Below are 15,261 nucleotides of genomic sequence, written 5' to 3'. Positions count from 1 at the left end.
ACAGAGAACCACAAAATAACAATGAACTACAATTTTATGACTTCAAGAGGAACCAACGAGTATTCAACCAACTTCTTCTATGCTAACCGCTAAGTAGGCCCACCCTTCCTTCATGTGACCACAGAATGCTATTTGTTCACCAAGCAGTATAACAAGCATTTCTTGGATAAGCATGCAGTTTCTTAGAAAGTGAGAGTCCTATTTCAGTTACTGTACATTTAACATCAGTTAATGTGGATGTGAGCCAGTGTTGTTAAATGACACCATGTTACACTAATCAGATCCAAATATCAAAAATAAATTAAAGGTATGAATTAAGGAACCTGGCCTTTGATTTGTGCAAAAATGGCACATCCCCTGTTTTCAACATTAGCATATGCAAATTAATCTTTTCAACAATCACTTTTATATTCATATATCCTTTGCCTGTGATGCTGCACAAGTGGAAAGGTCAGCTTGTCAAAACATAGAGCCCTCACAGAGAAAAACTGAATTTTCAGTGATTAGATGTGAGAGTCCAAATCCATTAGTGAGTCCTCTTAACTAGGAAAGAGAGAGGGGTGCTTTAAGTGATTATGAGAACCACATAAGGCATGCCGTTATTAGAGCTCTTATCATCGGTCCTTCATATCTTGTTTAGCACAATGCAGGCATTCAGGTCCAATTTCAACAGTGACTGGCCGGTCATCGGCCTTGCTTTGATTGAACTGTGGGGAAATTAGAGACGTAAAACACTAATTCTGTGAAGTTACCAGTGTGAGACAATGTGGGTGTTTGTGTGCACCCTCTCACTAAAAGACTGCAAAAGACCCCAGTAAACAAACAAAAAAATATGATCACATCATCTGTACAATAAGGCGCTGCAGACTGATACTCCTACTCCTCAGCAGCTTCTTAGCTAAGTGCAGCATCCAGATGGGTCTTCCTCAGCAAACCTGTGATGATTTACTGCCAATAAATGCCTGTGACCGCGCTGACTCATATTTATGGTCATGTACACAACACTGCTCTCAGCTACCTCTTAAACGCACAAAGCATTCATGGTGCATTAAAGAGGTCATATGTCAAAACACACTGAGGGACAAAAGTTTCCTAGCCAACGCGGTAGGAAGCTTTAGCTTTTTCCATGGCTATTGCATGCTGCGAAACCCCAAGTCTGACCCTTAAGATGCCGCAACTGTGCGTAGGCTTCGTTACTACGGTAACCAAGTTTTAGCAAGTTGAAGGAAGCACAATGAATTCCCACTTGGTGACAGCTTAGTGATGCCCTCCATCTTGCAATCATTACAAACATACTACTTTCCCAAATTCTCAGCATAGTCCGAGGCTCTTAAAACATTTGAGAGGCGCGTACCACTCACTCTGACCAAAGCCACAAAGCAATTTAAAGTGATTTCATCAGGTGCAGGTCAGTATGAAAAGGACTGTGCATCTGGTGTGCAAGTAATGGATCACATTTAAACTCTAGGGAACTGATGCATTACAACGCAACATATTAGCCTAAATGCTGCTACCAAATGAACGATATGCGCATGCGTGAATGTGCATTAGGGAGAAACTATCAAATCAATGGTGAACAAAGCAACTTGAATGACAGCAAGCGGGGAGGGGGTGTAGTCCTCTGAGGTGTATTTGAGTGGGCTACTGCAGAAAGGTCAGTATCACCTTACCCACTGCAGTGCCGCAGCTACTGCATCCTGGGGTCCGCAGAGGAGCCTGGGGTCTGCTCCATTAGCTCAGCATGGACAAACCACTAGACGCAGTCCCCACTGCAGGCCTGCTCAGCTTACACATCACCAATACAGCACCATAACAAGAGAGAGGTCATCACAAGAGATCTGGGCTTGTGATGCAATGGACGTCTGGTTTCACTCACTGGATAAAAATCTGTTGTAATTATTCCAGGTTAATCTTTTGAGGGTTACTAGCAGTAGAGTAGTAATAGTGTATTAATATATTGTAATACATGCATGAAAAATATTGATAACACAGAACATGCAAATAAGGAACTTTAATTCTGACAAATACTAATGAGCTTAGGTGTTATGTGGGCTCTTGGCAAACAATTTCATCCCTAGAGCATGCATACATATTTTAGCTCAAAATAATCAAGGCTAAAAAATACATTTTATCAAAAATAATGCATCATAACCTTTAACCATTCCACATTGTGCTTATCAATGTTTAATGTTGTTATAATGCATCACAAGACATATTATATATATATAATGTGAAGCTAAATAAATGGAATCTTATACTATATTATCTATATTTTACAAACCTATGCCTTGTAACAGTCCAAAATAGGTCGTAGTGAATTAACATTATGACTGCAAACTGTTTTCCATGAGTATCTTATGGAGACAAGCAGTTAGCCATTACAGTGGACAGACCCACAGACAGACGAAATAAATTAAATAAAGGTCCGTCTTTACTCTATAGGCCTGGCCATATGCAGGTTATTGATCTATGAAATGTCTCCCCCAGCAACAGCTTGAAAAAGTGTGCCAATATCTGTGTCAGGAAACTGGGTCAGTGCCAGCGAAATGGGAAATATGACTCCTGTGCTAAATCAGCAGGGGACAGAGGGGCCCTTTTGGAATCGTGAAGCTATCTGTTACTCTTGTTCATTAAAGGGATGATCTGAGCAGGGGAGGGGCTTTGTGTGGACTCTGCATGTATATTATATACAAACGTGGATATAAAAACACCTACTGGGATTGTTTGTAGTGACAAATGCTGACTATATTTCGAGATGGATTTATTTTCAGTTTTCAACTGCAAGAAACAGTTGAACTGAGTATTAAAGCGTTTTAAATTGTTGAATTCATGGCAGCTTGCGTCATTGAATTGAATGAGGGAACTCAACATTTCATGAAAATTTCATGAAATGAGAAATGCAAGGGTCTGGACTTGCTCCCAGGCATCTGGCTCACTGACCATTTTTTATGCATGGCATTCCACAACCGAGACGTTCAGAAAAATGCTCGACATGTTGCAAGCAATCAGTTGAGTATGCAGCCTCTCTCTGTATGTGATCCAATTCGTATTCCTGGAGCTTGTACACATTAGGCAAGTGCCCATTGGCCAGTTGGAACGTGACAACAGGAGAGAAAGAAAAACGGCCAATCAAGATGGGTCCCTTATTCCCCAAAGCCAATCCGACGTGCATCACCACATCCTCACAATCAAGGGCTCGGAATCAGGGTAATTAATCACCAATTGCCACTATGCATCGCCACATTCTCTTTAACATTGGAAATTGTGCTGGACAGGTTTTTGTGAAAGAAAAGACTTACTGATTCTAACTGCATGTAAAAATACACCCTTTCTTTCATTTTTTTGATCTCAGTACATCTGAGAGTGGATAGCAGGCCTAACTTTTCAGATGTGATGAAGAGCAGCATGGCGCATGTCACAGCAGGTCTCAGCGGCTGTGTCACGGTATTAGCAGCTGTCTGCTACAGCGGTCACATCCCTTGTATCACTGCTTTTTTGTGAAACAGGCACCACTGTCAGCACTCAGAAAAGAAGGCTAATAACATTCTTACCAGAGCCACATGAAACTATAGATGGGCGACATCTGATACAGGCTGGTGACTTTATCTGGTCTTGAACCTACGCGAATCACAGCATTAAGAGCCCTCTAAACTGAAAATCAATGCATAATTTTTGTCATAGTGATGCATTCTGCTGCTACGGTTTATTGGGGAGGGTTTTACAAAATCCTGCATCGTACCAAATTTAATGGAGGTGGCGCCATCTGGCGGAAGAACTTTACTTCAGAAAAAGTAACTCAAAAAGCAATTTTTAAAACAGATCTGAATGTATAGAAGATAGTCAATTAAAAACTGACACAAATTCCAGGAGGTCAGTCCTATTCTTGTTTCACAGTATTTACAATAGGCAGTTGCATTGTACATAAAGCCTATTTGAAAGTAATTACACTACTTACCATACAATCTGTATAGCCTACAGGTCACCATGGTTTGCAGAGTGCACACAACCAGATTTTAAACTGCTGCCACAGACTCTTATTATGGGCATGGAGTTCTCTGCAGTGTGTTCTTCCAGTGTAAAACATATGAACATGTATCTTAATAACCTCTGCAGGCCCTAGGCTCCTCTAGACCTGCACCATATAGACTAAAATATTATATTGCACTAATACAGCTACATAGTGTAATTGTGATATGCCTTAAACTACATTATGTCTTGCACAGCTTTTGTATGTTTCTGTTAAATATTGGCTTGTATTGTTCTAACCAAAGTTAGTAACATCTGTTGGAACATATGAATGCTGTTTCTTTATACACCCACAGCGGAATTTTTGAGATTAGTCAGGGTGTTCACAGCACCCAACAGAAAAATCAGCAATGGCACTAATACAATTATTGCTAAAATGATATATTGTGGACCACCATTTATGCCATTCATCACTGGTCCGTTTCTGGCCCCAGGACCACTGTTGACCATGGCTGACCTATTCTTAACATATGAGAATGGACCATTCTTAACATATGAGTCAGACTGACATGGCAGTTACGTGGTAGTGGGTGCTGGGCAGTCAGGCCTTCGATGAAACAGATGGGTGCAATATTCATTCCAACAGCAGCTCTGTGGTCAGAAACTGGCCAAGGATGAAGTCCTAGCAGATTACTAACAAAAACTGTACATGGCAACAGACAGGCTATGTAACAGTACAACTACAAGGTGTTTACTGAAACTAGTAACTGTATGTTGTAACAGCCATGATACACCATGAATATCATGAATATCCTGTTCTGAGACCCAGTATTCCATAACACTATGAAGAACTGTGATAGGAGAGAGAGAAAGAGAGAGAGAGAGAGAGAGAGAGAGAGAGAGAGAGAGAGAGAGAGAGAAAGGGAGCCAGATAAATAGAGAGGGAAAAATAACAAGAAAGAGAGGCAAAGAGGAACAACGGGATAGAGAAAGCATTTGCTTCCCAACAAGGAACAATGATAACGTTTTTTAAAAGCTGAAATCGTTTGCTTTCTTAATTTAGATGGATTTGTCAAAATAAGACACCATCACAGAACAGCCCACAGTGTGTTGGACCATTTTGGGCCTTTTTGGCAAGCAATCACATAAAATGTACAAGGCCAAAAGAAACCTTTGTGCTGAAGCCATTATTTTATATGTATTGTTATACTATGATAATATTTTTGTAAAATTAGTGTAACCTTGATATTTTGTCCACACTGTCCAGTTATATTCAATGTATAATGATACATTTATATTTAACAGAGTGAACAATGGGTAAATACCCATGAAAAGGAGATCCGTGGAAAACAATGACTTCAAGAAGAGGGACAAAGATGATATAAAGAGAGGCATTAAAGTTCAGCTACGCTCCCTCTGAACATGTCATTTATTCAGTTGGCTTAACGAACAGCAAACTCACTTCTGTGTTTCATCTTAATAGCTCCTTGCAGGCCTCAGAAGCGGTCTTGCCTCAGCCTGCCATCATGCCGTGTGCAGAGCTCAGATGCTAGTAACCAGCCTGGGCACCGAATTACACGGCGTTGTGTAATTAGACGGGCCTTGTCACCCCCTTCAGTCAGCGTGAGGCGTTCAAAAACCCATCAAAAAAGCTCCCAGCCTTGGGGCATGTTCATACTGCTCCAGCACCTGCTAATACCATCAGACAACAGAAAGCACAGCACAGAGGAATCAACCAAGGTAACTCGAGGACTCAGACTGAGCTAGCCCGGGCTCCACAAGCGCTAACCTTTCCCGTCCCGGCGGGAGAGTCTGAAGGCAGTGGCGAGCGGTTTTGGCGGGGGCTGAGGGCTTGCGGGTGCTGGACCCCCATCCCGGCGTGAGCACCGGCGGAGCGCTTCCTGCTGCTGGTGGATGTTGGTAGTGAGGAGTCTGAGACGTTGGCTGCCCTCGCTCTTGGACTGGAGGTGGCTCAGCCTGCAGACGTGGAGAGGAAGGAGCTCATCCTTATCCTCGGAGCAGCACGTGTTACAGCATTTCGCTCCCGGCTCAGCGGAGAGACAATCTACATATGCAATCATCTTGTGCTCGACATCAGTTCTTCCACCAGGGCTCCCGTGTGAGGCCTGCAGTTCCAGGGGTTCCCTTTGTCAAGCTCAACTGCCTCTTCTTCTCAGAGCAGAGACACCTGAGCTGAGTATTTCAGCCTTCTAGGCCTCTCTTGAGAAATTCTCAAAAAAATGAAGTTCCAGCTCAACAAGCAATGTGAAAGATCAAGCAAGAGTCAGAAAGGATCATCTGACATTCCATGCAAGTGCGAGTTTGGGACGTCCACTGAAAAGGACTTAAAAAAAACTAATGACTTCAAAATAAGATCAAGTCCAATAATCTAATTCAAAATGGCCACAAACAGAGAAATGTCAAACTAACACTGGATCCCTTGCCCAACTATGTGTGGGTCTGGATCGAAAGGATATCTTACTCTTGCTTGCCTTGGCTGGTTAATCTGTAAAACAGGATTATCCCATGGCATCTAAAGCCTGCTGAAGACAGGCTTGTGCACTGCAGATGGTCAATCCACAGCAGGTGATTACTGCTAGTGGGAGGGCCTGTCCTTGCATAAGTTACTATTATTGCTATCATATTATACTAATGAGGCCTCTGTCATCATGACTGGGCAATATTATGCTGCCAGCATAAAATATATAATCTTAAATTAAGACCTACAGAGTTAATTTGCTCAGTTGAATATACTCTCAATTTGAATGAATGGAATTAAATAAAACAAATAAATACCATAATAACCTAATAACTCAATTAATTAACACTAACAATTTCAACTCCAGGAGCTGCCCGATGGCCAGATAATGAAGGTCCTCAACTATATCAATTTACATACACCAAAACAATGGGCATGTGCTCCACCTACTGGTGACTACTAACAGGTGCCCTTGAATACAACAGCAAGAATAGGTGCGCATGCACACACACACACACACACACACACACACACGCACACACGCACACACACACACACACACGCACACACACACACACACACACACACACACGCAGTTTGCTAATCCATGTCTTTGCTCCAGAGAGAGAGAGAGAGAGAGAGAGAGAGAACACTCACACTACAGAACAAGACCACCACAGTTTATTGTATCACTTCATCTGTGTATGATGGTAATGAAATTATGAAATCAGCCATTTCATCATGCTCTGATTAACCTCTATGTGGAGGCCATCCCAAGCCCTCAAGCTCAGTTCTGCAAACACGTGCCATGTGGGAACGGGACCAAAAATTGTGTGCTCCACCCTGCACCCGGGTTCGACTCTTTTCTATCCCAGAAATTGAGATGGGAGAAATCTCACCCTTTTGGCCACTGCCAAACACGTACAACCCCAGCGAATTGCTCCAGCACAGAGGAATTCACAACAACAATAAACCCAAAGAAGGCATAGCATCTGGCTTGAAGACGGCGAGACCTGCGCCCGGTTGTCGCACGGTTGTCCGGCAGTGAGCCTCGGACGGGATCTCTTCTCGCCCTCTCTTAAATTCATGGAGTGGCAAGCACGGTCTGTGAAAGCCCAGCCTGTGATGTGGCTCCATGGGGAGATTTGTCATGGCACAGGGATCATTAGCCTGGAGGAGGACAGCTTTTGGCAGGCGTCCCTTTTCCACCCGGTGTCCTCTTGCTTTCCCCTCGCCATGGGCAAAAGCTATCGGGCTGCTCCAACACAGAGAAACTTAACGCTGCTTGGAGTGGAGTAGCTTAGCAGCGGCATTGCAAAGGCCGCTGTTGCTTCGCTTGGTCGCCGGTCCGTACGCCATCTGGAGCCACTTATCCCAGCGAGTATTTCAGCCTTCTAGGCATTTACCAAGATAGGAGTTTGTGGAGCTTAGAGATATTTCACAGGAGCTGCACATATTGCTTTACAGTGGCATGAGATGCAGTACAATTGTCTCATGAGACGAAATGTACCTGATGTTCCAAACATATTCTAGTGTAATATAAGTCTTGAAGATGTGTGCATGTGAGAAATAAGATGAGAAAAACAGAAGCAATTTAAGACTATGCGGCAGAGCAATAAGGTAGGGTAAGGTATCGTTTCTATAAGCTTTGACAAAAATACACTACCTTCTAGTGCCTCTGGAACTATGGCTCAAAACAAAATGCACCATGTTAAAAAACAAAAAAGCAAAAACCCTCACCACTCCTAACAGAATCCCTTTCTGAAAGGTTTTTGAGCTTTTTTTCTCCCATGGCCAGCCTGAGACAGCAAATCCAGCTGGCCTCCCTGTGAGATAACACAAACCAGTGACTCTGAGCAGGCAGAAAGGGCTGCAGTGTGAGCACAGCGCCTTTAGATTCCCTGTGGGACGGCCCCAGCCCCCGGCTGCACCTCCCCTGGAGGGAGCCTGCCACCCCGCTCAGGACGGCAGCGGGCAACAATGGTTGCCATGGAGATGCAGGGGCCTCGTTCCGGACAAGGGCACCTGTTGGAGGAGACACAGTGGTCAGCCCCATTCTCTGTTGGCTCTGTTTCTGCAGCCATTCACTCATGGCTGGCTTTCTGACTGACTGCATCCTGCCTCATGGGAATTAGTGTATATACTTTGTATAAAACATCTGGCTGACAAAAGTTGTTCTAGAAGGTAATTTCATTCTCATGTTATTTCTTAACCACGTGATGGTAATGGGAAAAATTGCGTCAACCAACTTTTAGAAAACGTTTTAAGGTTCTGAAGTTTCTGAAATTGCTAAAAGATGCCTCTCTGCCTAAAGACATTAACCATACCCTCCTTTTCATGTGAGAAGGAAATATTTGTCGTGCTGCATTAGAGCACTGAATCATTAAAGCAGTCTAACAGCTAGATATGGGAAAGGAATTAAGCAGTATTGATGCAAGCACTTGTCGGCTTACGGTCCTTCTCTAATATGTACATACTTCCCATGCCAAAGTATTTGTTTATATACAGCCATAAAGGATCACATGCCAGTGTAAGTGTCATAGTGGTGAAATGGACATTACTGGATAACAGATCCGTGTAATGGGACTTACAATGGGACCTTTGCTTCAAGGCAAATGTTGTACTCTTTTGATCCCAATGCCCAAACCACCGCAAAGATCTTTCATTTCAATAGTGCTCTTGTTTCGATGACTGTATGATTTGTAAAGAGTAGCAATTTCTGTGTGAGCAGTATAAGGCACATCTGTGGTATTCACGGAGAAGATCATGAACTTAACGAGGGTACTGGTGCAGTAGGAAGACAAGGAAGACTGTGGTATTCTTTGGAAGTCTCTGTGAGGGTATTTGATTAGTTTCCCTGATCAAAATGTGGATGTTAGTGTTGAATGTGGCAAATGACATACAAAAAATATTATAATGGGAATGCATTAGAGATGCATTAGAACTCAGCATATTCCCTCAGCTGCTGAGAACAGATCTTTATAATCCACTAATCTTTTGTGACAAATACTCTTACAGCCTGGCCAACCAAGTTCAAACCAATGTATCATCACTTACTGTGAATTACTGGATGAAAAATCATGCAAAAAGCTTAGTCACTGCCTTGAAGGTTTTTCATGTTGGACCTACCCTTCTTTTTGTTAGTTTAAAGGAAGAACAGCCTTCCTTTGTTTCCAAGCTCATCTCTGGGGATGTGTGAAAGTCATGCTCACTGCTACAACCTCAAAATGACCGTCAGGGTGAAGGTCAGAATTCCAGTAATGCAAGGGAGGGTCAGTACACGCCTTGCAGCTGAACATGTGCGTGTGTGATTGTTTATATGTCTGTGTGTATGTATGTTTTTGGTCATACATTTATGGGGATATAACATTGACCCAGGCAAAATGCACATGCTGGAGTGAATATATAAAGGGGTTAATAGTCAACACAGGCTAACATGAGGACAGGAGCAATCTTCAGGACCCATTCAAGCTTGGCTCCTGTCCAAACATAGACAAATATGACTGTATGTGGCAAAAAAGGAATAAAAAGTTGTGGCGACATTAGATTGCATTCGCTGTTACTCATCGTAGCAAACGTCCCACCAACAGTAATGACTGCCTCCTCGTAATGGAAAATAATGTGACATACACTTAAAAGTGCTTGAGAATGGAATACAGATGTCGGGTCAATAAATGCACAGCAGTATTGCAGAGAGTAAGGGTACTCAGCTTTCTGTAACCTCAGGCACAAAGCGAGCATCATTTCAGTAAAACAAAACAGAAATTCAACTACTTGTCACTGTGGGGGACGACGACAAAATGATGTAAAACTGTTTCATAAGACCAGTCAACTGGGTGTGTGCGGGCTGCCCTTTAAAGGTAATGGTAGAACCAATTATTAAGAACTCTTAAGAACTGAAGACAGCTTTTTAAAGTGAATTACAACAAACTGTGTTACAGCTGCTGCCTCCCACGAGAGCCGTCTCCGTCCTGGTGGAGGTGTGTCTCTGAAGGTGGCCCAAGATGGTAGATGGAAGAGACAAGCTTAACCATCCACCCTTCACTATGTGACAGGTCCCAGGACTGCTGCCCAGGTCTAGAGGACCTGATGGGCGGTGCGCACGCTTGCGTCTCGAGGCTTGACCCGCTGAAGACAGGACGAAACCTCAAAACATGCATTACAAAAGCAGCCGTCTGCACCGAAGTGGTTTCCTTTCACTGACACCTTTTTAGTCTCCTTGCACGAGTGTGTGAACCAGGTTGATAGGGGAACTTCAAAACCAGATTGTTTTCAGTACAGAGGGGAAGGGTTGAAAGAGGGGGGTTCCTATTGACCTCTAAAGCCGGTTGTATTTTGTCCAATACGCTCAGCTGCCGCCTCCTAACATCCAGGCACTACATACTGCAGCTAAGTCTGGATCTACAGTAAAACGCCACCAATTCCAGCCAAATCAAAAATGGATGTTATGGGCAAATCACACTACATACACCAGCCAGAATGCCCTGGTCGTCTGATTTAAGGCTGTCAAGAGTTAGAGGCTAAATAAAGCTTAAGGCAAAACTTTTCTATTAGAAAGTTAAGTGAACCACTGAATGCATGCAGTCTCTTTGTGGTTTAATATGGCTTGTCCCACACTTGGGCCCTGCCAGGATCCACGTCCATCCTTCAGCTGCTGCATGGGTTCTAAAAATAAAGCCCACTTGAACTGCAAATCTGGCTTTAAGCTTAAATCAATAATATGTGTTTCTACATTTTACTTGTAGGCTATTCTGTATATTACTGGGACCATACAAAGAAAATGAACTGAAGTTAATGACAAGGGCTTAATGCATTAGTGCATGCTGAAACTCTGCCATGTCACTGCATGAAAAACATCTGACGTTCAGCACTGATTGACCTTTGCATTCTAGTTTTTGGGGGTTTGCCCGTGTGTAAAAAAACAAAACAAAACGGGTGATATCAGTGCATGACAGCACACTTTCACATTGAGATAAAGTTGAGGTAAGTAGTTAGCGAGAGAGGTGACTCGGATCTAAAAATCACAGCTACGGTGCTTCTACCCGACGTGACAGAATATGAAGAGCATGACAAAAAGGTCCTAACATAACAGAGGAGGGGAGTGGCTAAAGAAAGAGAGAAAGAGTGACTGGGTGATAAAGAGAGAGAGAGACAGAGAGAGAGAGAGAGAGAGAGAGAGAGAGAGAGAGAGAGAGACAAAACAAACTAAAGCCCAAAGGCCACCTGATTATCCCGAACCCCTTCACATAACGTGAAGAAAAATTCAAACAAAGCCTTTCCTTAAACTTCTATTATGTTATACTGAGGGAGCAAGTTAAGACACCAAAAGAATGAGCCGCAAACTCCGCATGCCAAAAACGACACCATTAACTACTGGCACTGCTTGGCTACAGCACTCCAAATGTCAGCATGCAGGCTGAGAGACAAAAGAGCAACAAGTTGCGAAGCGCGCGCTGCCGTTCATTCCCAGCACAGCGTCGGCATGCACAAAGGAGAGCCGTCTCCTTCCCCTCTAAACAGCTGGAGGCTCCAGTTGTCCCGGTGCAGCTCCGGCACGGCCGCCTTAACTCTGCTGACAGATCCCCCCCACCCCCCAAAAAGTTAGTGAGCTCCACTTTCTCGCAAGAAAACAAAGGAAGCAGAGGAGAGTGGGGTCGTGGGCGCTCCGAGAGCGAGCTCGTCCGTTCCCTTTTGTCCTCGGTCAAACCCACCTCTACCCCACTCCACATCCACATCAGCTTGCTTTCCTTTCGCTCTGTGCTGAGCACAGCAGTCTAGTGCCATCTCTGTTTCTCTCCCTCGCTGTCTGTTGCAAAAGAAAGTGTCTTACCTCCCAGGCAGAACATGGTGGTCTCTCCAGGCCAGCACAGCTGTGCGAGAGTGTGTTCTAGAGTGTGTCTGAGTTTTCCGGGAGAGCTATCCTCGCACAGCCTGGAGTCCTAATTGAAGCAACTCCCCCTGCACACTCACACAGGTTCATAGATTTGGTCTCTCACCCCCTCCCTTGCTTTCTCTCTCCCCTTTCTGCACACACACACACACACACACACACACACACACACACACACACAGAATCACACACCACTGCTCACTCCCGGAGTGGCAGCCTGCCAGCTCATGTGCTATGAGAACGTGCAATTCAATCCTCGCATATATACCACAGTGGTTCCACGGTGTTGTCTACTTCAGAACAACAAAAGAATGAAACAGAGTGAGAGCAAAAGAAATAAAGAGGAAGAGAGATAAAGAGAAAGAGCGATAGAGGGAAAGTCTGACAGACATCAGGGAGCTCTCGCTCACTCTATCTCTTTTCCTTTGCTCACTCGCTCTCCCTCTCTGTCTCTCTCCTATCCTCAGCTGAGGATGAGCTGATTGTCCTCCACGAGGCTGTCAGCACTCACAGGCTCTGGAGATTCACACAACTATAAAAATAGCCAAATCCCCTGGACTCAATTGTTTGTTATCCCCCTCCACAGGGACATAGTACACTTGTCATTAGTGCTCAGACCAATGAAAAACATGCTTCATCAGACATGGACTTTCACGCCCACGTCATGGTTACACTGATTACTGTAATCTGACATATCGTGAGGCTTGTGCTTTGGGCAAAAAGTGACAAGCAAAGCCAGTGTTCCATGATGTAATCTATCTGTAGGCACTGTGTTCTCAGTGGACATCTAAAATAAAAACAAAGTCATCCAAAATGACTTCAAGACGACATCATTCAACATCGTCCCATTTCCCCACAACCTAATTCAGCAGTAGAGAGTTACAAACAGGAAGGAAATATGTAGAGTGAATTTTTAAGGGGTAAAATCAAGTCAAGCTTGTGCTAAGACGTAGAAATCTTTTGTAGAGGAAAAGTAAAATCTTTGTCCTGTAAATTAGCACTCTTTTAGAGTCCTCCTACAATTAAGTAAAGATCATCCAAAAACACGCTTATCATGTTACAGTAATAACATTGTTTCATTTAAAAATCCTAAAAAACAATATAATCATAATTTTATGACTACAAGTGTCTAATGGCATCTTTGTAACAAATTATTCCATAATGCATTGCAATTTACCATACTAAAAAAGGCAAAAGGTAGGGTTAAATTTCACTACAAAGACCAAATCTCAAGCCAAACTGCTTCAGAGCAAAACTTGCATTCCACCCCCAGTACATCATGTCCACTAAAACCTGCAACCCTGAGCTTCTAAAGCCAGGACTCCTGACTCACTCTTATCTGGGCCTCACAAGACTGATGAGAGAACCTCTTCTGTGGCTCAAGGGTTTGGGGCTGGCTGTTTGTTGTCAGTGGACTGATAAATGAAGCACAAAGAGTTACGCTGCAACAACACTGTACAACAACTACATTACAGTGATGACACTACAGTACAACTGCTACAAAAGTTGCAAATCACAAACGTGGTGGGGTGGTCAGCTCTGCCCTGCTTACCTCTGTGACGGCTGCACAACCTCTCATCCAAATCCTCTTCTGGCTCCAGCTGCTCTCTGCACCTTGAGACAAGGACTGTGGCCCTCTGGGACAGCAATGACAAGCTTAAGAACACCGGCACTCCGGGGACACGCACAACCTTGGCTCCCGTCCTGCGGAAATGCAGAGCAACCCACTTTTTCCTCATCGTCCGAGCGAGGGTTCAACGTTTGCTACCACCACCAACTTGTGCTCTCACGTCGACTGGGGGGAGAGTCAGCTGCTTCTCTGAGCCACCTGCACTCCAACGGTCCTGCGCCGTGGTGAGGATCAGGAGAGAAGGCTCAGCTGCTGCTCTCTTTGGTGCCTGTATGTCAGTATTCCAAAGTATTCCAAAGCATTACACTTGAAAAGAATCTATGTAGTCACCGCCTTCACAACAGTCTACTTCCCCAGGCAGCGCAGTGTCTTTTCTCAGCGTAAACCAGATTTAGTCTTCTTATTCTAAATCAGAACAGCCACTCAAACATCGCTGACTGCTCTGAGTTTCCAGACACACAATGCCCACATGTTCATTTCCTCACTGGAGCATGTCCCTTAGGAAGCCTAAGTCACACAGGCAATGTGGAATCGGCCCTCTGAGCGGCACCTGCCGGTTTTCCAACACCATGCCCTCGCCGTTGTTTGCTCCATCACCTCCTCTCTCGCGACAGGTGGCCATCCGATGGAGATCATAGGGAATCCACACAACACAAGTCTCGCACTGACACACGCCGTCAATTCGGCTCCCGTAACCGATGGTGCAGCAGCGTGTGACCAGGACGCCCAAATCCAAAGCAGAAAAACAAATGGTGAATGACGAGACCACCTGCACGCTTCTCAGTGAGACCCAACTAAAGGACAACTTTCTTTTAGATCTCACTCTCTCATCATCTCGCTCACCCACCCTCTCTAATCTTTAAAAGGTTATACTTAACGCAGGCCCCTGCAGAGCCTATAAGCAGATTAAAAGCATTAGTGCGAATTAAAGATGACTGGGCCAAAGACCCATCAGCCAACACTGAGTGTTTAGAGCACCATCATATTCAGTCATACTCACATGCTATTAAACTGACTACATTTGTCTAATAAATCACCTAAAGTTCTATGAGTTTTTTCAAACAGATTAAGGACAGTGTCCAATTAAAATAAATCATAGTGGCAGTGAGGATTCTTTATTAAAAACATGGTTTTAATATCTTCTAGTAATTTTTGAAGACATTGAATTACAGTAGAATCGATGAGTCAAGAGGGTTGAATAGTAATTAAAGCAGACTTTATGTGTTCTACAGCCATTAAACATCTTGGCCAGAACATTAGAATGCTGTGGCTTTTTCAACCAGATTTATAATGTCA

At 43.9% G+C, this 15,261-nt stretch overlaps 1 protein-coding gene across 4 annotated transcripts in view; it reads right to left on the bottom strand.

Annotated features, from left to right (window-relative positions):
• nhsl1a (NHS-like 1a) overlaps nucleotides 1-15,261 on the bottom strand; it is a 43,772-nt gene that overhangs the window by 16,081 nt on the left and 12,430 nt on the right. Inside the window, exon 1 of one of the 4 annotated variants that reach the window (XM_027012884.2) lies at nucleotides 12,276-12,427. The exons of 1 other annotated variant lie outside the window; for it this stretch is intronic. In XM_027012884.2, coding sequence (XP_026868685.2) covers nucleotides 12,276-12,291 — 16 coding nt within the window. In that variant the 5' untranslated portion in view covers nucleotides 12,292-12,427. Of the gene's footprint in view, nucleotides 1-5,428; nucleotides 5,604-8,185; nucleotides 8,258-12,275; nucleotides 12,428-15,261 lie in introns of those variants that run through there. 2 more of the 4 variants (XM_027012883.2, XM_027012885.2) reach the window with 2 other exon arrangements.

Source organism: Electrophorus electricus, chromosome 13 (assembly GCF_013358815.1).
Source record: "Electrophorus electricus isolate fEleEle1 chromosome 13, fEleEle1.pri, whole genome shotgun sequence".
Lineage (NCBI taxonomy): Eukaryota > Metazoa > Chordata > Actinopteri > Gymnotiformes > Gymnotidae > Electrophorus > Electrophorus electricus.
Note: the sequence above shows the minus strand (reverse complement) of the source record. Positions and strands in the feature narration are given on the sequence as shown.